The sequence below is a fragment of the Rhipicephalus sanguineus genome, chromosome 5 (genome assembly GCF_013339695.2).
Source record: "Rhipicephalus sanguineus isolate Rsan-2018 chromosome 5, BIME_Rsan_1.4, whole genome shotgun sequence".
Taxonomy (NCBI): Eukaryota; Metazoa; Arthropoda; class Arachnida; order Ixodida; family Ixodidae; genus Rhipicephalus; species Rhipicephalus sanguineus.
This window is the reverse complement of record NC_051180.1, coordinates 153,913,298-153,940,421: the sequence shown is the minus strand read 5'-3', so window position 1 is coordinate 153,940,421 and position 27,124 is coordinate 153,913,298. Positions and strand designations below refer to the sequence as shown.

The 27,124-nt window shown below is 45.1% G+C and overlaps 1 protein-coding gene across 3 annotated transcripts in view; it reads right to left on the bottom strand.

The window, feature by feature from the left end:
- LOC119394345 (coronin-2B) overlaps positions 1-27,124 on the bottom strand; it is a 207,698-nt gene that overhangs the window by 13,615 nt on the left and 166,959 nt on the right. For all 3 annotated transcript variants that reach the window (XM_037661643.2, XM_037661644.2, XM_037661642.2), the window contains 4 exons: positions 26,237-26,341; positions 20,271-20,480; positions 13,603-13,716; positions 12,917-13,125 (listed from right to left, as the gene is read on the bottom strand). In XM_037661643.2, coding sequence (XP_037517571.1) covers positions 12,917-13,125; positions 13,603-13,716; positions 20,271-20,480; positions 26,237-26,341 — 638 coding nt within the window. The remainder of the gene's footprint in view (positions 1-12,916; positions 13,126-13,602; positions 13,717-20,270; positions 20,481-26,236; positions 26,342-27,124) is intronic.

The following is a 27,124-nucleotide window of genomic DNA, read 5'->3' as shown; positions in this document are numbered from 1 at the left end:
CTGTGCGCATCTTTCTCTCGATAAACTGAGTCCGAAAATTGCCTGCACGTGAAAACGAAACCAAAACCGCATCAGCAACAGCCTCCCGTCAGGAGTCAGACACAGTGTCATTGCCATCACATAATGGCGACTGAGCATGAGTTCGCATAGGATGCTTTCATGCGCTACTGAGCTGTGTGCGTCGTATTTGTTCCCTTGTGAAGTGCAACTGGTGATGTCCCGCTGTTATTATGAATGTTCATGTCCAGCGAAAGTTATTTTGCACAGTGAAAATAGCTGCGTCGCGTCCTTTTGCGTGCTCAAGGCCTGCGACTGCGGGTGCTGCAAATAAAGGCAGGAGATCAGCTGTATGTCGACCAGGAAAAGTTTCCACGGACCCAAAACATGAAAATATCCAGATCTCAAAGATGAGCTTTACGGCCAGCTGAAGCTTCTCCGTGTGGATAGAACTTGTCTAGGTAACGACCCTGGGTATGCACGCAGTCGAGGCATATCCTGCAGCGATCTTAAAGCCAGGAAAACTGGATCACAGAAGCACATGAACTGCCACGAGAATAAACTTTCCATTCTAAGAAGGCATACTGTCTCACTCTCTACTTTTCTAATTGACAACCTACGGAAGCGCAAGTTCTTATTTTGCACTCGCGAATATTTGGTCGGCGTGTGATTCGAGTAAAGGTGATTTTTTCTCTCGGACAGAATCGGAAAGTCGTCGTAAGAATGTGGGATCAGCATAAAATTGTGTCGTATAATTAAGGTTTTTAATACATTATTTCTGAGGGGGTTTTGCCTGGACCAAACCGATGCATTGTAAAATGCGGGTCGTCACAAAACTGGGGGACGTATAGTCGAGGTTCCACTGTACTGGATTTACGTATTCATCAAGAAAATGAAAATGCTTGATGTAATAGACACTTGTTCATTGTTTTCTTGGTGCTTTCAATAATTCGGCATTCAGTTAATTTGGACATTTTTTCTGGCCCCATGAAATCCGATTAATGAGCTTTTACTGTACAGGAAAATTTTTTTCTTCTTCTTAGTGTCTGTTTATTTGACCGAACTCAGTGTGAGGCACTTCAGTCCTATGAACAGTGTGGAGTTGCCGGGCTCCTTTTATTACACTGTTGAGAACTGCAACCTCTCACACGGGTATACTTTCCTTTGAAAGCTGTTTCTATAATAGAGTAGAACCCCGCTGTTACGTTCCTCACTGCTGCGTTTTCCCGGCTGTTACGTCATTTTCCGCCGGTCCCGGCATAGCTCCCATAGGATACAATGTATTGGGAACCCCGCTGTTACGTCGTAACTGTCGGACCGTTCCCGTATGATACGTCGCGAAGTGCGCCCGGAGCCGACCGAGTGACTACCAAAGAGAGCGGCCATGGCGCATTTTCACGCAGCTTGGCCTCGTTTGACCGTAATATTAGCCGCATGAGAGGCACAAGCAACAATCTTTCAATTGATGCAAACAAAAGCATGGCCTTCGAGATTCAAATTGCAAAGATGGCGTCTATGACGTAACTGCTCGCGAAAGCAAGGCCTTCGAGATTGGCATTTACTATTGACAAAAGCATAGCCTCTGAGATTTGCATTGCACAAACATGGCGTGTATGACGTAATTGCTTGCGAAAGCAAGGCCTTCGAGATTGGCATTCACTTCTGCCATCGCGTTGGCGTAGACTCATCATCATCGTTATTTGTCGGAGAACGGGAGGAGTTCGAGCTGGTTGGAGCTCGCATGGTCGTGCGTGCGGTTCGCGGTCGGACTCGCCGCGCCGGTCGTGATTGCGTGTGCTTAGTTTTTTCATGCCTACAGCTGTTGGTGTTAAAAAAATCACATACGTTGATTACATTTCTGTGGATAAGGCCGTCCTAAGCTCCGCGTTTCTATCCATCGACTAGATCGCGGCTGAGCGCGCCAATTTTCGTGCTGCTCGTAAGAATTGAAATAAAATTCTGTACCAGTAAATATTTTGCCGTTTTTCCTGTTTTTCGGCTCTTACGTTTCCCGTCTCTTACGTTTATTTCCTACGGTCCCTTCAAAAACGTATCAGCGGGGTTCTACTGTACTAATGTATATCCAGTCTTACACAAAACACGAATACCAAGAGCATTCCTTTTTTCTTTTAATGAGTGTGTAGATTATTTAAGACATGATTGAAACTACTAAAGTTGTAACGAAAAGGGTCAATAAAATGCTTCAGGTTTTACGTGAGTGTTCTATACATGCTTAGGTAGATTAAAGGAAATTAAAACTTTCTTTGTTGTTGTTGTAGTTTTGCTACCATCAAGTTCATTGAAAAGACTTTAACTTTATTTTGTGGAAGATGGCCACATCTCAACAGTCACGGCCTAAGCAGCCAGTCCAGGGCAGCCGCAGCTGCCCTGAACTGACTGCTTGTGATGGTAAGGGTGACTTTGTGGCTTGAGAAGCACAGTTTACTGATACTACACACTTAATATTTCTCCCTAGTGCCCCCTGCATACTGAAGACTTTCCTTGGTGGCACAGTGGTTATGGCATTATAATGCTGTGTATACAGTCGAACCCACTTATAACAATACCGGTTTTAACACTATGTGGTTATAACAATGAGAAGCTGCTGCACCGTCAACTTTTGTATGTTTTCTATGGTGAAATAGCCCGCTTATAGCAATGGCCGCATGATGCATTGTCGGTTATAACAATGAATTCTGGCTGTTGGATGTCTGTGCTCAAAAGTAATGGAATGTGAAATCTTTGAAAAGAAAGAATAAAAAGAGACATTCAAGCTGCTGAACCCCTGCCCGCAACCCCAACGTCCCCCAGTGCCCCTTTGGATTCACGCTATGCTTCTCCGCATAGTGCTGTGGCATTGCTGCGAAGCTGACTTTTGAAATCCGCTACAGTGCGGGAGCGGCGTGGCTTCTGTTAATGCCCTTTCAGACATGCAGTTTGAGTAAAAAGTTGAGACTTGGAAGAGTTTCCGCATCCGAAACTTCAGACATTGTCACACATTGGCTCTATGGGACTTGTTGCGGTCCCATGAAAGCGTCCCAACTTCCAAGCATGTCCGAAAAATTGGCAGCTTTGTCATCCTTATCTCTGATGTCTGTTGGCATATCCCATCCAATATTATAGTTTTCTCACAACAGCCTGCCGTCCCCCTTGTTACAAGCATGTGGCTTCTACCGTATGTGGCTGTGGCTATACAGCATGTGCCCCCTCTACCGTAGCTTCGTTGGCCTGCCACGCGCAGTGGGCAACGTCAGTCATGACCATAATAAACACAGACAAGCGCAGATCTTTGTCAGTAACTGTGATCGCTGTCATGCTGCTGAGTTGTCTTTCCTAAGCGCGAGTGCCTCGGCCCCCCTCGTCCGCGAACCCAAGAGAGATCATGACATTTTGCTTTTTTTATCGATTTAGTGCCTTTAGTGTCCCTTTTATCGATTATAACAATGACATTTTCGTGGCACTTGAGTATTGGTATAAGTGGGTTAGACTGTACAGACTTGGTTTTAAGTTCGGATCATGCTGACTGCATTCTGAGCTTTGGTGTGCTTCAGAGAAGCACAATTTAATCTGAAGCCCTTCACTAATGCAAAGTTCATTCGTCAATGTCTGCAGTTTAAAGCTGCATCCTTAGAGCTACAGATTTCTAAAGGTTTTATTTTATAAGTTAGTAAACCCAAACATATGTGATTGAATACAGTGTCTTCAGGTTGTTAGGTACTCACAGGGGTGAGACGACTGAAACTGAATTGGGAGCAGTTTTTGGAGCAGCAAAATTTCGATTCTGGAGCAGAAGAACGTCGATTTGGAGCAGTTAGTGGCATTTAATATGTCGTGCTAGGAGCTTGAAAAATATAATTTTTGGCAACTTGGAGGGTGCAAGTACATATTTTAATTGGCTTAGAATACACCCAACACTAAAATAGCCCAAGATTTTTTCAACAGATTTCACCAAGTGTGAACTAAACTACCTTTTACCCCGCAGCCTGCCTAGCATGCGTAACAAACATATGAAATAATTGAAGTGTCACAAACTAACGCCCACAAAGCGCGCGCGCAGCCGCTTTCAAACAGCTGCAAGACAGAACAGCGCGAGCCGCTCGCCCAAGAAACACGAACGACGAAAAAACAAGCAACAAAAGACGCCGGCACGCCGCATCCTTCTCACCCGCTCGAGCCAGACGCAGACAACGTGATCAAACGCCCGACAAAGCCTGGAAACATCTGGAAGAGAAGCATGACACATCGCCAAGCGCCGCCGCCGCGATTCGAACCTACGAGAAGGCTCTCGCCCTTTCCTTAACATTGGCTGTACTAGACACCGAAGAACGCTCCCAGCACTTCTAGAAACCAGGAGAGAGGGGATAAAAGCACGCAAACGACGACCAGACAGTCAGTGAAGGAGTGAAGAAGACAGCAGGAGTGAGTGAGTCGGTCGCCGGGATATGGTGAAGTTATGCTGAGTTATGCTGCTCCGTTAGCCAAAAAAGACGTGGTTATGATGGTGTGTGGTCAGTCGATCGTCGATCTGGAAGAATTAGAGGTCAACGCCGTGACAAGTTACGACGACGGTTGAACTGCGACAGACACCGCTGGAGTTGGCGTGAGTGTTTCCTTGAAGAGAAGCATTCGATTACTGTCAAAGAATTGTGGACTGGATACACCATTGTATATTCTGGACTTTAACTGTCCTTGAATAATTGTAATGCATGCGATTGCATTTGTAGCATGTGATCTGTTTGTTTGGTTCCCGTTGTGTAAACACCATCTGAGCTATATTGCGAAGTTGTAACTGGTACCAGCCGAGAGTGCATGTGTTTGTGATATTTGTATTGCCTTAACTGCGAATATATTTTGTTTTCGTTTGTGTTACTGACTCTCGGCTCTGACTCGGTCTTTGGACCACAAACGGCGTTCGCTGGCGCACCAATAGGACCAACTCTGAATTGTCCGCGCTTTCGTAGTGCGTTTTGGGGGCCGATACGTCCGCCCTTGGAATCCGCCCGGCGATTGCCAACCCCATTAACGGGATTAGTGACATGAAGAAAGGTTCTGGAATCTAGTTCACCTCAAACATTTGAAAAAAAAAAGAACAAAAAACAACAAAGCATCACACTTATCAACAATAAAAAAAATTGTGACTGCACAAAAATTAAAGTTACATAGCAGTAGGCCTCTGCTTAAGATCAGTCATATGATCTAGCATATTACTGCCTTGGCTTTTGTACGTCTGCTTCGTCTGCTTATTTAACTTTTCAAGCTTCCCAAGAGCTTCCTGTAGGACAGTGGTGCTCTTTATCAGGAGAACATCACAAGAAGTGGCTTTAGCTATCTGCTTGGCTGCGCAGTTGGCATAGCGTCAAGTGTACTGCACGCTTTTAACATACGAAAACAAAAGCTGCACTGTACAGCCGTTTGTTGCCACCTCGTGCGGGACCGCTTTCAAGAGTGTGGAACAGGTGTCAAGAAACCTCGCCGCACTATCTCGTCAAACGTGTGTGTATGGTACTGCAAAAGTAGTGCCGTTGCAAGCGTACTGTATGCATTGATTGGGGGACGACAGACGCGCTTCGCATCAGTCCGCTGCCGCCTTCTCGTGCAAAACCGCTAGAGCAGGGGTTCTCAAACGTTCTGGCCTTGGGGGACTCCGACGGTTTTTACAGAGTGGCGCGGAACCCTTAACTTTTTTTCTTGAGCATCAAGACAATCAAAAACGGGAGGGGGGTGTGATGACGCCTCTTGACGCGCGCAACCACAGCATCAGTATTGCACGCATTGGCCTGTTCTCTTTTCTTTCATATTGAAGGCCATCGCCGTTGATGTAGAACTCCCGATAATACACAGAATTGCGATTCCCCGTACTGCTCCGCGACTCGCGTAAAGCGCCTGCCGACCACACGCTGCATGCTTCATACACCGTGCAGCGTAAGCAATGTGTTCACGTAAACGAAGTGCCGGACGTACAGAGGGCAGTTTTATTTTTCTGCAAAACAAAAAAAAAGGAAGCCTGCCAGTCGCACAGCGAAACGGCCGTCGACCAATACACCGGTCGTAAAGCGAAGCCCTAAATGCTTGTGTATGCCCCACAGCCGGCATGAAGCTACACCTGCTAGCTCTTACGCATATGAAAGCAATCGTTGCGCGTTTTGGTTAAAAAACCGAGCAGTGGCAAATCACCGTGTGTATGAAAACTGTTCCACGTGGTCGCCGACGCACCATGAGCTACGAATAAGGCGCCAAGGTGCCCGTTAATGTCACATGAACGGATTTGAACGCTCACAGAGCATGAATTACCAGCGCTCCGTGCGTTCTGTCACCACCGGTCCGCAAATTGTGCAAGTTTTCTGGCGCGCACTAGACGACAAGTCTTTAGTGCTGCTACCACGTGGGTCACTCGCTACCCGCAGACAGCTAGAGGTGCGCGAATATTCGAAATTTCGAATATTTTTTTCGAATAGGGTTTGCTATTCGATTCGATTCGCACTGGAATTTTACTATTCGAACTTCCCAAAAACACATACAGTTAACGTCCGATTGGAAGTGGTCCCTAGATTTTCGATATGCTTCACCTCATCACACCCTGATATTGCGGCAAAGCTGCCTTTCAAGCTCCGTTACGGTCGAACTTTGCCAAGAGACAGTCAAAGTCCGATTGGAAGTGGCCCCTAGATTTTCAATATATTTCACCTCATCACACCCCGGCATTGCGGCAAAACTGCCTTTCAAGCTCTGCTAAGGTCGCTCAAGAAAACGCTAGTTTCAACATGGAGATGAAAGATGTGGCAGAGGTGGGGGCTCAATTAACGCTGTTTTGGACCTGAAACTTGGGCAGGAAGTCCGAAAAATCGGAAGCCGAAGCTTTTTAGCATCCAAAATTTCAGATGTTCTCATATATCGACATCTATGAGGCAGATTTGGAACTCTGGACTTGAAGGGAGCACACCCTTGTCCGTCACATCAGTTGGCCTTCCACAGCAGTTGAAAGAGGAGGAGAGGCTGAGGAAATGGCATCTTTGTCTATCACTTGTAAAGTGTGTCAGCAACACTTTGGTTGTACCAAATCATGTACATAAATAGAATTCGGCCTCTACATTGCCTCATTCTTGATAAGAAAACTATAAAACACCACCCCTCCAGTGCTTCATCAACCTAGCGAAAAGAAACACTTTCATGTTGCTATCTCATAAGAATATGCTTAGGAATCCTTTCTAACTGCAATTTTGCTTCGAAGTATACAAAAAATATTCGAGAAATATTAGAAAAATATTTGATTCGATTCGCACTCACACTTCAATATTCAAATTCGCTTCGCACCCATAATTTTGCTATTCACACAGCTCTAGCAGACGCCCGATGTGTGGATGCTGCGTTAACGGCTTCGTCAAATGCAATGCAAATTTGCTTGTCTAAACAAATAAATTAGTTGTTAATGGGGGTAAAACGGGAGTGGGTTACATTCGTTCTGGCCGATTGCGGAACCCTGAGATGTCCTTCATAGAACCCCTGTATTCCGCGGAACCCAGTTTGAGAACCCGAGCGCTAGAATACCGTATAAACGCGTGCAAGGGGTCCCATAATTTTTTGATTTTATTCGTAAGATGAAGTGGGCTAAAAATTTAACATGCGCGCGCGTGTAAGCTTCTCGCGTAAGGGCGCAATAGCTTCTCACATCTCTATACAAATGCGCGCCGGTGATTTTTTTATAAGTAGTCGGATGTTCTAGTATTCGACCTCCTCTATAAACTTCAATGCCGCCGCTCCCCGTGTCGCCTAAAGGTAAAGTTCCCCAAACTTCTTTAGTCCCTCAACAAAATGCATTTTATTAGCAAATTGTGCATTCACGACATTCTATAACTTCCGACCTCTGCATCAGTTTTTTTTAGTTCCCCAATAACTGACCCCCACTGTCAGAAGCAAGTTATTAGCAGTTCCCAAACTTACCCCCAATGCCTCGGGTTGGTTTCTTTTTTAATACCAGGCGCTCGCCTTTGCGTATAGTAGGACATTCGAAGAGTTATTGGTGTTATCAGTGACTGCGCAATCAGAAGCAACTAGGCAAAGGTAGCGTACATTCCCCCAATGGTGCGCTGCTGCGTTTTTCAAAGGTTTATGGTTTCTTTTTTAACTCGTACCAGCTATGTATACGAAGAGTTCCGGTGCATCATTAGGCGACATCCCGATTTTCCTATGTATAAATTTGTACGAGATACTACGAAAGCCGTCATTTCTGATCGAAGAACGGGGTGTCGAGCGCTCTTTCAGCATGATAGCGACGAATTGGCAAAACAAATATATCGCAGACCTAAACTGACAACGCGTTTAAAGTAGCGTCGAAGAGGAATATGCAGAAGACAAAATATACTCATGTCCAGCGAAAGAGTGTTTCGCGACAGACAACTCGATACGAGAATCTGTAGAAGAGTACTCTAGGTCAAGTATACCGGAGAGCCATGTCTAGCAGATTTACCAAAGAATGAGAATGGGTGCATTCTTAACCCATGGCTGACACTACCACTGTCACAGAATGGGAAAGTGTAATTAACTATTCGAGTTTGCCAGTTCTAACATGCATGAAGAAACTTGGAGAGTGACAATGAATACTACAGAAGTTAACAACCCGCATGCAATGGAACGAAAAATGATAGGAGCAAAACCAGGGCTAGGCAGCAAGAGTATTTCAATAGTATTTTAGAGATACTTTTGAGTATCTGTATCTCTGTATCGAGAGTGATTTGCAAAATGGTATTTGTATCTCAGTAGTGAAATATACTTCTACGATGTACGTATCGATCATATATATCGCGATACAGTGCAGGACACGGGTACCATATATCGTTACCTTTTTTTTTTTTTTGTCGGAACTGAACTCAATGTGTTCAAAAGGGGAAAGGAAGACTTTTTTTGTCCTAATCCAAGCAAAAAGGCACGTCGCCGGTCTGTGACACAGTGCGGGCGGCGAAGAGTTCCCCACGCGTGCAGAATGGCCCATCTGATAAACCGTCCGACGCCGCTGACGGCACAATTGCGGAAGCAGTTATTGCCATCCAGTGCCGATTAAAGTATACTCTCTCTCGCGGCAGGTGTTGCACCGCAAATTTTTTTTTTAGGGCTCTAAGCCATTTCGCGAGTTTTGTGTTGAGGTTTAACCGATGCTGTCTAAATTACAGCCTATTTGAGTATAGCTGCTGTTCTAAAGTGCAATTAACGCACCAACATTTTCAGCAAAACAGATCTGATGTCTAGAATAAATGTCTACTCTAGTATTTGCATTCTTGTATCTGTATTCCCGGTATACTTTTTTTCGTCTTTTTGCGAAAGCATTTCGGAAATATCCCGTTATGTCAAAAACACATATGTATCTCAGAACCTGTGCTTGAGGCTCCCAGCACATGTATTTCGATATCTGTATTTAGGAATACTTTCTGTGAATCTCTGCCCAGCCCTGAGTAAAAACTAAAATATAGGAAGACAGGAGAGTAGATAAAAAAAATATGTGTAAACTGATATACTAGTTGATATTCGGGCGACCGCTTGCGTCGAATACAGTGTTTCGTAGTCCTGCAGAAACTGGGCTTTAAGATGAACCCACCATCAGCCCTTGGACGAATTATTTTTGCACATACAGCTATAGAGAACGATAAGGTAGGGCACCATTGCACGAAATAACGCCAGGAATATAAGGACTGCATTCTGCAGGCCATTCTTTGTATATTATGTTTGATTTCTTTGTTGCCTACACGTTCCCGCTGCTCGCGCGGTAGACGGATACATAATGCAAAGGCCTTCGCGCGCTTAGATTTTGGGTCAGGTGGTCAACATTATTTAGGAGCCCTCCACCTACGGTGCTTCGCATAGCCAGAGTGTTGCTTTGAGACGGTAAAACTCTGTGAATCAGTCAGTCTAGACGCTAGAAACTCGAAAAAAGACGATAATTACGCGCTCACTAGTGCGCCAGGAACCCAAGACCAGCGTGCGCTCAATGTAAACGAAGCCGCCGCATCGTCTGCTATGGGGGTAAGTGCTGGCGGCACCTGGCGGCACTTTCGGTCCCTATCCGCAAGCTTTCAGGACCGCGCGCCGCCGTAGGGGGAGCGCCGATGAGCAGGTCGTAAGTTTATAGAGGAGGTCGTGGTGCAGTTCAGCCAGCCATTTGCTGTAGTTTTCTGCACTGTTCGATGACCTTCGTGCTAGCTTGTTTTCTACACGGCGTTCACGTTTTGGCAAGATGGGCAAGTACCTGAATAGCTACACCGCTGGCTATAAGTTGAAGGTGATCGAGTATGCTCTCGAGCATCGGAAACGTGCCGCCGGCAGAAAATTCGACGTTGACGAGAAGTGTGTTCGACGTTGGTGTGCTCAAAAAGAAGCCTTGCGAAACACCAACAGCACTAAGCGCGCTTTCCGAGGAGAGCAGTGCAAGTTTCCCGATTTGGAAGAAGACTTGCTCCGCTATGTGACTGAAGTGCGGAATGATGGTCTTGCACTCACAACGGACATGCTGCGTGTGAAGGGACTAGCCTTGGCAACTGTACTTGGGTGGATCCTATCTGCGTGGAGCTCAGTGTCGACAGACATTGTGTCCCGAAGTTTTAAAGTCGCCGGGATATCTAACAGCTTGGATGGCACGGAAGATGACTGCTTGTGGGGTGACGGCGCTTCGCAGCACACCATCTCATCTCGGACTCCAAGTCTGAGGACTCGCCGAGTGACGACGATTGAGCACGTATGTCGCAAGAAATGTCGTATACTGCAATAAACGCCCTTCGTTCGCTAACTGGTGCGTTTTTACTTAAAAAAAAAAATGTCGCGTGTATGGGCCGCACCCTGAAAATAGGCCCTCATTTCCTGAAAAAAAAGTGCGGCCCTTACACGCGTTTATACGGTATCGCAGAGACGCGTCACATGCAGGAAGATAGTTGATGCAAGAAGGTACTTGCCCACGGCAAACACGTGCCTAGGTGACCATACAGCAGCGTCAACACGAAAACCGCAGCGAACGGAGGAACATGCTATGTGCAACGAAGAACCTGAGAGTCAACCCCACTACGCATGCCACTCGGTAGTTTGCGCTAAGCTACAGTAGGGCCAGAACACACAGCTTAGCGAGTAGAAGCAGCACGCTAAGCCGGGGTGCGGCAGCACATTTTTGCGGTTTCACGCATATACAGTGAAACCTCGGTGATACGAATCTCACAGGACCACCAAAAATATTCGTATCATCCAAAATTCGTATCACCAGAAAGCATGGAAAATTAGCATGCGACAAACGAAAGCTGGCGTACATTTTCATTTACTGTTTTTCAGGGCCGCAGCAACATCAGGAAGAACCCTGAATGATTGTCAGTTAAGTTTTTAGATGTCGGCAATCATACGAGCACTCGTAAATATACGGTCTGTACGTGCGTATTTAGTTAACGAACCAGGTGCGTTGTGACCCGCGACAGCAATAGCGCCTTCCAAATTTTAGTATGCTTTTTTACATGTCATCAAAGTACTGCAGCGAAAGTAACAAAAGAAGCACTTTGGCGCGATGGATGAAGGCCACAAAATTCCAGAAACACGGTCCTGCGTTCTGATTTTGTTATCGCGTAGGTCTTGGGGATGTTTTTTGGGAGATTTACGACCGTGCCCGCACAAGTGCGACTTCAACGGTCGCGCATGTTTACGTTGTGAGGCCTGACTTCAACGCCAAGACCGTCCTTGCCTTCTTTCGGTCCTCGTCCACCTTTAGAAAAGTGTTTTTCTTACACCGTGATTCTGACAATTTGGTGGTTGGCATGCCCACGCTTGCGTTCCCGCGCTCGCACGTGCTTGGGGCGTCTTCTGCGACAGTGCGGACAGCAGCTCTTCGCGCCTGGGCGGTAGCGTACGTTCACATCAAACGTCGCTGGGTGAAAATCGGTTCGCAGCAACCGTACTCCATTGTATTGCAGACCAATGGGCCTTGGCCGGGACCAACGAAAAATTCGTATCACCCCGAAATTCGTATGAGCTGTGATCGTATCACCGAGGTTTCACTGTATTTGCAACAACAGTCCAGAGGAGATTATGGCGCCACCATGGGAGCCTTCATTAGAAAGGTGCATAGAAGAAGCACGCTTGGGCATGTCTAGGTGCTTTGTGAACATCTTATTTTCTTGGTATTCCTGGCGCTGCTTGGAAAATCATGTTGTCAACTCAGCCTTTTTCCCGAATGAAGCTCACGCGGGCATCAAAATTCTTGCCTTTGAGGCTCTTTTGGAGCAGTCCGGCACAATTCTTGCGATTTTTATGCTTTCGGAGCAGCTTGGTGCAGGAAAATGGAATTGTATCAAAAATGCGCAATAAGCGCACAGCTGTCTCACCCCTGGTATTCATGTTAAAAAGACTGGGCGTGCAAACACGGACACAAGAGAAAAGTCAAGACACCACAAACGGCGTTTGTGGTGTCTTGACGCCCAGTCTTTTGCACGCCCAGTCTTTTTAACATGAATGCCTGCCAACTAGCTCAGCTCTCTGTTATTCTAAGCTTCCTGTTGTCTTCTAGCAACTTTCCGCAACAGGGTGTCGTGATGTTCACGATAATTTTGACAATAATTTCTGACTGAATTCAACTCATCTCCAGTAGAGGCCTTCCTTATTAGGATCTCAAGCACAAGCGAAGCATACGCAGTAAGTAGATTATGTACTATCCACATAGTGAAAGTGAGTAAACTATAACTGGAGGGTGTTAACAAGAGTTGCTCAAGAGCAGCAGCAGAAACCGGAAGTGAACCTGTGATTTGGAGGGTGTATCCGGAAGTTACGTGACGAAAAAGAAAAAAGGAAGGTGTGACATAAATCCGACATTGTCCTCATTAAATCTCGACCCAGTGATTGAGTTGTCTACCAATATTTTTGCCTTTCACTCAGCTCAGCACAGCACTGTTTGATTGGAACTTACTTGACTGCGTTGTTGTGCTGTGGCAAGTCGTGGTTGTTCTTTTCGTGGTGGTTGTTGTTGTTGTTGGCGTGATTCGCTTTCTCTCGGTAGTCCACGTTGTTCGTTTGAGAGATGAACATGAACTTTCGCTCGTTGTTTCGGTCGGCCGTGATGAGGTTCCGTTCCGAGTTGTACATCACCGGCTTGTGGGTACGCGCACCTGCACCAGTCTGCGAAGGCACCAGCGTCACATTCAAAGTATGCTCGGTTGTAACATAATCATTGGAGGGGCTCTGCAACACTTTTCCAAGTAGTCATCGAATGGCTTCATTAAAAGAGTTTATTGCCTCACGAGTCAACTGCCGTAAAAATTGTTAGAATCCGTCAAGTAGGAGCGGAGTTACGGGGGTTTGTCGCACGCTTTAAGCGCTTTCTCTCTCCTTTCGTACCAGCAAGCACGCTGAAAGCTACGCGGGGGGGGGATGACAAGGGAACAGGAAACTGCATCCGCTAATCAGCGCACATCATGTCCTTGAGCACTTTCCTTTTTTTTTTTTTTTTGTTCAAGTGCGCGGCTTACTTTCAGCATGATCGAGAGCGCGGGCATATCGCTGCACCCTGTGGCAGCCGCGTTAGCTATGCAGCTCACAAGCAGCTTTGACTTGCTGTCTGAAGAGGACACTAGTATGTATACAAAGCACACGTACCTTCATGGAAATCAATATCGGGTTCCTGTTCTTTCCACTGAGCCACTCCTCTGCTGTTAAGGCTGGTGTCGGTGCTGCTGTGTCTGGGAAGAGGTCGTCTTGGAACTGTTCCGACTGAAAAAAAGAAGACAGTGAGACGATTCGGAGGACACTCCATGTGTCACATTGCTAAAGAAAAACAAACACATTTCATTAGAACAGCAACTCATAAACCAAGCCGAACATTCTGCATATAGCACCATGATGATGAATAGAGACCGAATTTTAGGACAAATGCCTATTTTGTTCCTTGCACTCCTATCGCACCATTTTGATATATGAGCATGAATTAGAGGCTAAGGAGGGCTTTTATAGTGTTTTTATTGTGCCTATAAATACCTATTTTTGGCGTTCGTGCCTAAATGCTTACAAATCCCTATTAAATGCCTATTTTCAGAATTGCCGCTTATATGAACGCTATTTAGCCTCAAGTTTCGCTCCCGGGTGCTGCTTGAGACTGCTATTCATGTTACCGCGTAAGATTGACTGTTAGGAACTATGGGGTTTAACCTAGTCCTCTAGTTTAATCAACTCCCAGAAACAACGGCTGGCAGCTGTGAAGTGGGACACGACGGCGAGCATTCACCGTTGCACTGACATGGGCCGAGTGGTTGGCTAGTGTGAAACCGTGGAGAGCCGTCAGCGGAAAGGAGAGTGGAGAGCAAAAAAAGGAAGAAAAATGTGATGTGCACGCAGCTTTTGTTTTATTTGTAATTTACTTTTTAAGGTGTTCACTGCAGTGGCGTAGCCAGAAATCTTTTTCAGGGGGGAGACGGGGGGACAACCATACTTTATATATATTTGTGCATACATTTTTGTGTGCATGTATATACACACACATAAAACTCAAAAGTTTCAGGGGAGGGTGGGAAGTTGAACCCCCCCTCCCCCGCCTGGCTAGGCCAGTGGTTCACTGCCAGGTGAGAAATTGGCTCTACGCAATTCGACCTGGCCAATAGGAGGAATCCCTCTCTTCTGGTCTTTTAGCAATCTGCCTGTGTGCTCCACTCCGCACTTCAGTCATGCTCGAAAGAGACTCGGGAGTGTGTTGATTCGACATTGGACATTTGGCTCGCTCTGCAGAACACGGGAGTAAAAACCGTACGGGACAAAGCAGGCTATGTACAAATGTTGGCGCCTTTGTGCCATTTTAAGCAATAGCATTTTTGTTTTCCTGTCGTAGATAAAGGTCGCGCACGTTCTTGTTTGAAATTATTTGCATTTATGTGAAAATATATTGTGCCTATATTTACGATTTTGGAAGCCTAAAACATTGTTTTGCCTGCCTATTTTTGGCGCCTAAAACGAGCTTTTTTAGTGCCTAAAAATCTGGCCCCTAATGATGAATCATGTGCCCCACTTATGTAGCCAGTTTTCACGCACACCATGGCATACAGTGTCTGAGGCCTCCAAAAAGTTCTGGTCGCCTGTCTTTGCAGTTGAATCACCGAGCTTATGCAGTTGATTATCAAGCAAATTGGTAACCTACCACCAGGTTACCCTCAGTGAGCAGAGGGGAGTTTGAGATGTTGATTGATGATGATATGATGGTGATTGCATGGATGCGTGTGATCAGTAACAACAATAAATTTACATGTGTCCTATTGAGCATTGCATATTACACACTCAAAGCATGGAAGATGACCTTTACAAGTTTGTCACGTGCACACATCCACACATGCATACAACAAATGCGTGGTGAGAGAATATATGATGAGAGAAGAGGCAACTTAATAAGAATTTTATAGAAGCTATAGCCAGATAAACAATATTGCCACAACCCCTTAGTGCCTCCCCACTTCAAAACATCGTTCCAAAGGCATGCTGATATTCAGTAGAAGCTTTCCTCTGCCACACTGTCGCGGAAAAGGCAAATACACTTGACTGGTGCATCAGTATAACATGTGTAAAGGAAAGAAGATGGCTTTTCAAGGGCTCGTTTTTCTTTGTTAGACACAATATTAATGAGAACTAACAGACAATAATGCCAAGGAAAGTATAGGGGATGTTATTTGTAATAATTAAGATATAAATGTGAAGAAAGTAAAGTGGACGAAAACATAACTTGCGGCCGGCAGGGACCAAACCTGCGAAGGTCGCAGGTTTGGTCCCTGCCCATCCCTGCCCATCTCCAGAGACCTCAGATGAAAAGATTCAATCAAAGCAACCTCATTTTGCCAAGCTCCATGGACTCGGTGTTTGAAACTGATAATAATAAAAAAAGCTTTGCGTTTCACGGTGTGTTTATATTTTCGTCTGGTGTGGCAATTTACAATTTACTGAGCTTTTAAAAGCTCAGTAAATTTGAAGCACTTACTGCTTCAAAGAGCATACTTTGAGTTTTGTTATTAATTAATAATATAAAGTATGCTTTTTGAAGCAGTAAGTGCATGCTTTAGTTTTGAGGCTGAATTTTCTCATTCATTTATGGAAAACAGTCACATTGGAAAACCACATCTCCAATGGGCACAGCATGCCTCTTAAAAGCCTTGAATACATTCCGAAAAGAGCCTTGAAGCTGTCCTGAGGTCGACCTGAACGCATACCAAAAATATCCCTAAATGTTGTTCTCAGGACAACCTGAGTATGAACTGGGGCCGGACAAATAGACTGGATTGGAACCTGTCGAGGTTCATTTGAGGACGACCTCAGGTCGTCCTTTCGTACTGGGTAGGGCATCCTTTCGTACTGGGTAGGGCATCCTCAGGACAACCTCAGGTCGTCGAGTGTTGTCTGGGAACATGGTTTCTTATGGTGAAATATTTGAAAGCTTTATGTGCCTCCAGTGAGATTAACAGGTCAGGCCATTAATTCAGAGCTACTGGTGTTGCCAATTGGAGGGATTGGCCTGACCAATTAACGTAATTGGTCAAAGCATTTGGATTATGTTCGTGCTACCAATTGTTCAAGTTGGTTAGCCCCATTGAACACAACTGAGAAATCCAATTGGAACTGTATGCTTTTTCCAATCAGTGAACTAGGTTTACCTACTAGTCTAATTGGTCAAACCATTTGGATTTTCATTGATACCACTTGGATGTGAGTCAGGCCCATTCAAAACAAATCGTGTGACCAATTGTGCCCACTGCAATTTTCCAATTGGTTTGGGCAACTTTTTTTTTTTTTTTTACTGGGATGAGCTTAGTGCCGCCCAGCCTTGGAAGCCTGCACATTCAAATCGAGCCCACCCTGCGTTTTTGCCTTTTTGCAAGTTGGCAAGATTTCTATGTGGCGGCGACTGTGCAGTTCGTTTGAGTTCACTTCTTTTTATGCTTCTTCTAATCAGCCTTTCAGTTGCAAGTAAGTTGCTCATTGTGTCTCCTTTCTTTGTCCTGTATTTTTTTGCACTGCTTTAGGCAGTAAAAGAACTTTACCAACTAGCCCAGTTGTCAACATTGCTACTGCAAGGTATGGCTGGCAGCCACAACATCAGCAGCAGCAATGGTGATGTTAATGAAATTGATGAGAGCACTTTGAACCTGTTGGTACACTGCAGCAGAGTCATACAGCACAAAAGCGAGGCACAGAGGTGGCAAGGTGTACAGCTGCTATCTTTTAAGAAATGTTTATTCATGCTGAAACAGTGAAAAAATGAAGCAGTGATGTGCCTAATAACTGAAGAACTTAACTCACTGCAGCATGTGTGGATACTGGCAACAGTTTCAAGAAGCTTATGTAATATGCAAGAATTACCTTAATTAAGGCTGAAATGATTGACAGGCTGAACACCCAATATGTCTTCTTAGCATCTGCTGGATTAAAAAATCTTGCGCTCCTTCGGAACAACCTCGGGTAGCTTCTGTGGCTTCTTTTTGTTTTTGAACTTCTATTGATCAAGGCATGACAGCTTTGGTGACTTGCACTACGGGCAACTCCAAGCGAAGGAGGGCACTTATCCCAGTCATCCTCAAACTTTTATCGAAGTACAAAAAAATTTAGCTGATGCCCATGCGCAAAGCGAATGCTGTAGCCTTTGTTTCTAGTAACCTTTTTAAAGGCCAACTCTGGCGATTTTTGGCCATGTCAAAGTAATGGTGCTTTCATATTCCTGAGACGTTCCTGTCACGGGTCCGATAGCAGAAACACTCGGCAAATTGGAGAATAATTTTAAATAAGCAAAAAAGCGCAACACCGAAACCCAACCGAGCATACTGTCTTCGTGTGACGTATAAGTGGTTACAAAACCGGAAATCATGCAAGGCATGCCGGTCCCGCCAGCGCGTAGTATGAAAGCTGCGAAAGCGGTGAAGAGCAGATGCTCATTTGAAAGGTGACTCCGTCGAAAATCTTGTGTGTGACTGACCGTGTCACGTGCACAAGCTGAGCTGTTGGAAAATGATAGCTGCGATTCCGACGCATTTGGAGGCCAACTGTAATGGTCATTCCTCTTCGATGAAGTGGAACACACCTGTTTAGCTCTTTGCTTGCCTAGTTGCACATTCCACCGCCAGATGGCACCACCTGTCCAGGGAGCTCAAGTCTGTGTCCGTGATTGGGTAAAATGCTATCGCTGAGAAGTTCGCGGACTAACTAAAGCTTCTTAATATTGCTATGGAAAGAGTGAAGAAGTTTGGCAATAGCGGCGTTCAACATCGCGTTGGTATGGCCGAAGGAATTTAATGTAAGCCAAGTATGAGCCACCTTTCGCACCATTAGGTTACGTTGTTTCGCACGATGCGCAGCTCACCGTATACCGATATAGGACCAGTCACGGTGCACCCTGTATATGCTACGGGAAGTGTTTCCGTGGTGTTCACGCATGTGCATTCTTTAGCCGGTACGGTATTACCGTACTTTCCGTGCGGTAAACTGGCATTGCTAGCTAAAACACTCTAATATAGAGACGCAGGGTAATCGTTAGGTGCGAGTGTTTCGTGACTGCCAACGGGGAATTGTGTGCAGCCCACAACGCGACACCACTTGCCACCCATCGCATGCATTACCACAAGGAACTGAAATTCACACGCCCAGCCAACGAAGCGCTCGCCAAACACTCGCGATTGTTGCCTTGCGGATAGCAGACGCTCTAGGGGCCCCTCGGTTCCGTCACTTCCGCTTAACAAAAATGACGTCACGCACCCAGTGTTGCCAATAATTTTGGGAAGCGAGGTGGGGAGAGTCGGGGCAATCAATAAAATTCATTTGCAATGAATCTGCGTATGTCTCCAGCTTGTAATTTGGCATATATAATGGGAACGTGAAAAGGAACGTACCCAGCGAATTTCATTGAGATCCATGGACCTCGAAAAATCGCCGGAGTTGGCCTTTAAAGAGCCATCTATGACATAGCAACAGGTTTAGTCTGGTGACATGCTTTTTAGGTGCGAAGCACCTTATGCTCTCGGGCTGTCGGCGTCCCCTGTCGTCATAGCCCATCACGATGTCTCCTGTCCTCGCTCGTCACAGTAAATCAAGTGGCAAATAAGATGGCGCGTTCGCTCAGGAAAAGCTCGCGACAATGCACGCTCGACCACGAGAGAGAACGCCACGTGCGCTTGCCTGAGTGGCAAATAAGACGGTGCATTGGCACAGGAAAAGCTCTGTTTCTGCGATGGGCGCTGGACACTGTCTGCGACGCTGTCTGTAGTGCTGCTGTAGCAATGAGAAAACGCTGTCCTCTCATTGCTAATGACGTGTCACTATGGGAAACACCGGTGCTTCATATGTCCCCAGGTTTCACGTTAGTGGAGCTGTCTTGTATAGTGTAGAAAAGCAAGGGGTGGGAAAGGGAAGCGAGGGTGAGGAGGAGAGCAACGCCACCAGCTCCACCACTTCCTTAGTCTTCGCACTACTAGTGCGTAGCTGGCCCAATTTTTTTATGACTAAATTTAGTAAATAGCTGTTTTCATTAACAAAACAAGATTGTTTATGCGCAAAGCAATTGAACGAAAAGCTCAGGTTATTGGGTGGATTACAGTTCTTGCATAACAGTGCAACCTCATAGATTTCAACCTATTTTGCACACACGAACCAAACATTTTCTACGCTCACAAAGTGGAGTCCTTGATTTCTTAAAAATGCAGTGCAGTTCAGTTTTATAGAGAAACTGTCAATTGGCAGTCCAAGCAGATGATATTCAAGTCCTCTTCATTTGCCAGGCACTGCTGCATGTGTGACTTCAAGCACACATTTCATTTTTTTTGTCTTTTATTTTTCTGGCTTGCCAACATCCGATTCGCATCAAGACCGGCATCGTTAACCAACTTCGTGCAACTTTAATTGAATGTGTCATTTGGTTTCTATGAGAAATGTCAGTTAATTAAGAAAAGCGTAACTATGGGCTTGTGTACTACCGGGGAGGCCTAGAATCGCAATTCCCTAATGACGTTGGGGGACTCGCAACTATAGGCCTCCCAAATTTACAAGCCCATAGTCATGAGTCCTTGATTGTCACAAGGGACTCATAAATATGGGGCTCTCCATGACTATGGGCTTCCCCAGTATGCAAGCCCACAGCTCATAGTCATGAGTCCCTGACAGTCACGAGGGAGTCCCAAAAGCCCACAGTCATGGGGGACTCATGCAGGACCCTATGCATGTCAACGTATGTAACTACTGCTATTCCGATGCGCAGTGGTACCTTTTGGTACCTTATGTAACTACTGCTATTTCGATGCCAATTGTGGTACCTTTCGGGGCACGATCATGGAGATGGGTTCGCAGAGCCCTCGGGTGGCGTGCAGCTTGTAGAAGCGGAAGACCTCGCAGCTGCGTACGTCGAGGCCTCGCTTGGGCATGCAGCCCAGCCCTCGCTGGGGACAGCCAGTCAGGAACTGGTTCAGGTAGTGGCACCAGGGGGCCTCGTTCACCAGCTCATAGTAGCGGATGTTACCGTCACCCTGCGTGCATGTGCTGGAGCAATCAGGGGCGAGCAGGGCACAGTGGTCGACAGAATCAAAAGCTTCATAATAATAAGGCAGGCATACAAAACATGAACACAAGAGGAACTAATAGGACAGCATAAATGCCGACTGTAAAGTGCAAGCTAGGTCACACGTGTGGGAGAAAAGAAGGAAAGGATGAAAATACCAAGAAAATCACCACCATCTCGCTGTGGTCAGTGGAAGGCAGTACAGCCGTTCAATCAGGAGCAGTCATGAAAGGTATCACTGCATGCCTGACAATTCCTCTGTTGTCCTTATATTCCTTGAACTACATTTACATGCACATTTACTTCAATCCTTTTTGCACATGTCAGCAAATAAAGCGGATACTCAGTCATATAGGCTTCATGTACTCACACTTACAGGTACTCACCTGTGTTCCTACAAATACTCACCAAAACTCACCTGCATTCGCAGTCAGCTTACGGTTCACATCTGAACACCCACTCATAATTATGTCAACTTTCACTTCATTAAAGGGCAACTCCAGCGATTTTTCACTGTCCACTGATCTCAATAAAATTTTAAATATGTATTCTCTTTCGTACGAACTGTGCCAAACTACACGATAGTAGTGAGTTCCTGAATTATGCCTTTCAATGAGGGCCATCCTGTGTTTGTGACATCGTTGCCTACATCGCTACCTCCCTGAGCAGGCAGTCATAAGCAAACGGCGATCCTTCACTGCTCGAATTATTGCTGAAATCACCACTGTCAAGCTCTGAAAAGCTGGTGCAGCTTGGTGCTTCATCGGATGACATTACCAGTTTCTCTTTTCTGGTGCCAGCACCATGCGTGCTGTGTTTATATTATGGCAGGGCAGGTTGTGACATCACCTTAGACATTGCAAAAGGAGCTGCCTGCTTCGGTTTTGCCACACTGTTTTTTGGTTATTTAAATCACACCGCAGAGTGGGCCGGGCCATTCACATGATCTACACAGCAGTGGACAACACTGTACTCGAGTCAGCTGTGTGCACTCACACTTGTCGGCAGCCACTTTCGTTTTTACTGGTGCTCACTGACACTCACTGCACTCGCATTCACAGTCACTAAACATCAAAAATCAACACTCGCTCACACATTCGTGTCAACACTCACTCATGGGCACTCACTCACATACACACTCGCCAACATCATCATGTGCCTGGCTACGCCCACTGCAGGGCGAAAGCCCCTCCTGTAGTGTCGCCGCCGGAGGATGCGACACCACACCTCCCATGTGTCTACAATTAACCCTGTCCTGTGCTTGCTGCAGCCATGTTATCCCTGCAAAATTCTTAATCTCATCTGACCACCTGCCTTTCTGCCTCCCCCTCGCTCGCTTGCCTTTTCTAGGAACCCAGTCTGTTACTCTTAATGAGCAACGGTTATATAGCCTTCTCGCTACATGCCCTGCCCATTTCTTTTCGATTTCAACTCCTTAAAGGGGCCCTGCACCCATATTTTACCCTCCGATTTTTACATCGGCACGCGTTCCTTGTATCGTCCTGAGATAAATGCAAAAAGAATTTTGGAGATAGACGCACGGAAGCGAAAGTTATTGAACTTACAAATTCAAAATAAAAGCAGACGACAGAAATTGGCGTACCCTTTCGTATTTCACTCGCCCAGTGACGTGTCTTTGGAGTTTTGTCTGCTTCCAATCAAAACGCGACTTACATTTTGCCATACCGGAACCCCGCAGCACATGGTGGCCTTCTAGTCGCAAGCGGGCGCCGCTCCTTTTGACGTGCACACAATCAAGTTTACTCAACACAATGCTGGCAGGTGACAAATACCAAAGACGACACCACCAGTTGATGGTAGGTACGCAAACACACCTAGACACCTCGAGCACATGGAAAATCTGTGTAAGGCAGAAATGCAAAGCACAGTGTATTGATGAAGGCTGCGCCTTGAGTAGGCCGTTCGGCAGCGCCATCTGTGTCGCAGTTTCTGATTAGTTAAAATCGATGCACAAATTGGTGTCCTTTTCGCAGCTGTAACGAGCATTAAACACATTAAAATGAGTAAATTCCACATACTGAGTGTGTCGCAAGCATGTACTATATATTATTTATTTCCCACCAATCAAAACGAACAGCATAAGTCACGCACGCTACCTCACTTCCTGTAACAGAAATTGTCGTTGTACGACGCTGCAATCGGCGCGGAAACCCATTTCGGAAGCAAATTAAAATATCAAACGCTTCGTTCTCGCCGCTTTCGTTGGTGCCACAGAAGTCATCAAGACCCATAGAAAGCAAACGGCCGATAAAAACAACGTGCGTAATTGAGGGTGCAGGGCCCCTTTAACACTCGTTTGTTCCCTGACCCACTCTGCTCTCTTACTGTCTCTTAAGGCTACACCTATCAATTTTCTTTCCATGGCTCGATGTATTGTCTTCAATTTATGTTGAACCCTTTTAGTAAGTCTCCGAGTTTCTGCCCGTAGGTAATAACCGGTAAGATGCAGCTGTTATATACCCTCCTCTTGGGGGTTAGTGGTAAACTACCATTCATGGTCTGAGATTCTTATTCTTCTAGTTATTTCAGTTTCATGGTTCAGATCTGTGGTCACTACCTGCCCTAACTAGCCGTATTCCTTTGTCACTTCCGGCGCCTCACTACCTATCACAAAGCGTTGTTCTCTTCTGAAACTGTGGAACATGACTTTAGTTTTCTGTGTAATAATATTCAAGTCAATAATAATTGTTTACAATTCATCCCCTGAGTTACTCAGCAAGGCAGTGCCAGCAAATCGCAGGTTGCTAAGGTACTCTCCATTAAACCCTTATCCCTAACTGTTCCCGATTCAGGGTTCTCAAAGCGTCCTGTAAGCACGTGGTCGAAGAGATTGTATCTACCTGTCTTACACCCTTCTTTATTGGAATTCAAAAAATTTATGGAGGACTATGGCGGCTGTGGAACCACTGTAGATTTCCTCCAGTATTTTTATAATCGGTTCGTCTACACCCTGATTTTGTAATGCCTGCATGCATGACTGCTGAGATTTTGACCAGATCAAATGCTTTCTCGCAATCTATAAAGGCTCACCAACATCACTCACACTCATATGCGCATCCGCTTAAGTTGACTTTCGTGTGTACTAACTCTCCTTTGTGCTCTTGTTAACTGGCACACACTTCTGTGCATGCTCATATTTATTTAACTTCACAGGTAAATCTCGCAGTACTACTATTTAATGCTCTATCTCATGTGATCAAAATGAGTGTGGAGTGAGTTTAAGGTCGGTGTACTTGTGAGTATGCAAAAATGAAATTTTTCAAAACAAACATGGAAGCAATTACATCAAATATACTGATCACGATTCTAAAGTGATGCACATGGAACTGCATGGAATTGGTTTATCTACATTCTCACTGCCAGCTTTCATGAGAAATGGTTCTTATTTGATCTAGACTACCAAGTTGTCCCAGGCAACAAAAACAGCCTGTGAATTTCATTTCAAATAGTATGGCTTGACATGAAAATCAAAGATTTACTGTCAGTGTACTGGTCCAATGTCAATGTAATGCACAACATTACATCTTCGTCTCCCTGTTTAAGCAAAAGAAAGCACATGAAAAGTTGATTACTTTTTCCACAAACATGGAGATGCTGCCATCAGCATCTAACTGTAGCACTTAAATAAGGAAGTGTTTCTCAGATCTTTAATTAACTAGTTGATAATAAGAAATTATTCAGAGTGGTTTCTTAAAGGGCCAGTAAACAACTTCGTGGTCCAAAATTTGTGATGGAGAGATAATTGCGCATTTGTACGCTGTGAACATGCTGCCACAAGAATGTTGCGAATGTGCTAAGTGCTGTAATAAGGAAGCTACAGGGTGTAGAACAACCCGCTTCAGCTGGTTTCAGTTTCTCGCTCGTCTTCCCATCCTTCTCGGCAGCAAAGAGGGGTAGGCATAACCCTTTGTAGTGACTACGGCCACTTCGGCAACGTAACACGACGTCAGCGATTATGTCCTCGGCGTGCAGCCAATGACTGGACGAGGCTTCCTCTACCTGTTGCTCGTGATCCATTCAGCATTGTTTCGCCGCGCACACTTTTGAGATGTTGCTCGCTCATCAACATCCGAGTCCTAGCTCGTAAGTAACTCCTCATATGACAAGCTGATATCCAATGAATCAGATTCCGATCTGGCAGTCGAGCGGTGATTCGGAGGAATTGCCGCTAGACTCACTTGCAGCAGAGAAACCTGCGCGCACTTCCATAGTGCTAGCGAACTTGACGGATGAGTGCACGAAGGAAATTGTATGCTTATGCGCACGTCCGGAAAGCAAAAATAAGTCAGAAACCTATAATAATCTTTCGTCTTATCACCAACGAGATGGAAGTGGTTTTTGTGAGTCCCCAAAACAGGAAACTGCAACCACAGTGGCATCGTGTGTGTCGGTCAGCGCATGCATGGAAGCAGGCATAATCACATTCTGGTGAGCAGTAAACGAGAGAGTAACGAAGCGGCTACTCTTTGAGAGATTCTAAACCAGACAGCCATCAGTTTTGCTGAAGTGAGAAGCGGGGACCACCACGAAGAATGAAACCGAAACTAGCCGCCGCCGCTTGCCCCTGTGCAAGCGATAGCCGGTGCACTACTGTAGTAAAGCATAATAATTAAAAAAAAGGGGGGGGGAGAGATTGGCGCAAGAAAAAAAGTGAAGCAAAACGGAAAGGCGAGCTAGTTGGTACTGATTCATAATGGTGTAATAGTAGCGCTTGTGGTATTCACTTTCTTGTCCTCGTCTTTTTTTGCGCTACTATTACACCATTAAGAAAAAAAGGCCATGTATTTCCACAATGTGGCAGCACATGCCGAGCATGAGAAATAATCAAAAAAGGTGCGCTTTTTTAAACATAGAAGTGATGACGTACATGTACATCATTGACACTGAAAGGGTTAAGTTAGGATCACTAAGATGAGCCAAACACTTAATTTTTTTTTCTCGGCCACTGGGTAGCGTCTGGAAGTCTAGCAAGCTATAAACATTCAGAGTCTTTAACTTTGTACTTTGTACTTCAACCCTTACTGCAACTGGCTGTTTGTATACCTAAGGTGCCCCAAAGGAGTGCACATTAGTTAACCCGACATGCAATTATTTTTATTCTTTGCATTCGTGAGGATTGTTCGTTCATAGACCACGCTGATTTTTTTGCTCCCAAGCAATGCCACCGACACCAACACTGACATCGCATCTTCTGCCACGTTTGCTTTAATGTTATCGTGATAAAAATAGCGCACTAACATGGCACAGGCTTGTGCACAACACCATATTTCTGAGTGTTCCAATCAAAAAAGAAAATTTGAGGAGAGGATATCTACAATTTAAAACTAGCGGCTTTTTTCACACAAAAAGCTTTTGTGAAAAACAAGTAAAATTACACGGTTTGTTTATTGCAAATGAGTTTACGTAATGAATACAGTGCGCTTTTTCTAACACGGTAACATTAATTTTTAATGAACAGCTTTTTTGTACAATGCTTGCCTTTCCTTTACAATCCCATCCATTTCGATTGCCTCCATTTAAACAGTCCAATGTGCTTAATAGCTTTTAAAATTTAGACTGTGACCTAAGTTTTAGAGATGAGTGGTTCTAAAACCCTTGGTTTCAATTAATAAACATAATTTTTAAAAAATTTCATTGCTATGCAAAACCTTGTCATCCAACCACAACATGGCCTCTTAGTACTATAAGAGCTTGTTTACTAACCTTGCCAGCAATGTAGACCATCTTAGTGTCATGGTCGTAGTATGGAAACAGGACACCTGACGAGGAATCAATGTTCTCGGTGCGCAGAGGCTTGGACAGATCATGCTGAAAGCACAAATACGATGCACAGCATGGTTATACATGGGAATGGTAGTAGAATTCCAATAATGAGCACTTTGCGTCATTTAACTTTAAAACATTAAAGGAACACTAAGGCAAATAACAGTTTAGGCTACATTGATACAGTATTACTTGGGAATGTCTAAAACATCAGTATTAACAACAGCAGTAGTTTAGTAGACAAGGTAGTAAAGTAAATGCAGTACATGGTTTGCAACCCTAGTGGGACATTCCAGTACCATCCCAATGATGTTGCATATCCTCAATGTAATAAGTTTGAGCGACTGGACGCGGTCAAAGGATAGCATGCACACACACACACAGCGCTGATAGACCTGCATTTCCTCAGTGTAAATCTGTCGCCAGTGCTCAGCCCCTTATATTTGAGAATTTAACACTTTATAAGATGGATAAAATTAGAGCTGTGCGAATAGCAAAATTTTGGGTGCGAAGCGAATTCGAATATTGAAGTGTGAGTGCGAATCGAATCGAATATTTCTCGAATATTTCTAGAATATCTTTCGAATACTTCAAAGCGAAATTGAAGTTAGAAAAGGATTCCTAAGCATATCCTTATGACATAGCAGCATGAAAGTGTTTCTTTTCGCTAGGTTGATGAAGCACTGGCGGGGTGGTGTTTCATAGTTGTCTTATCAACAATGAGGCAATGTAGAGGCCGAATTCTATTTATGTACATGATTTGGTGCAACCAAAGTGTTGCCAACAACACTTTACACATGATAGGCAAAGGTGCCATTTCCCCAGCCT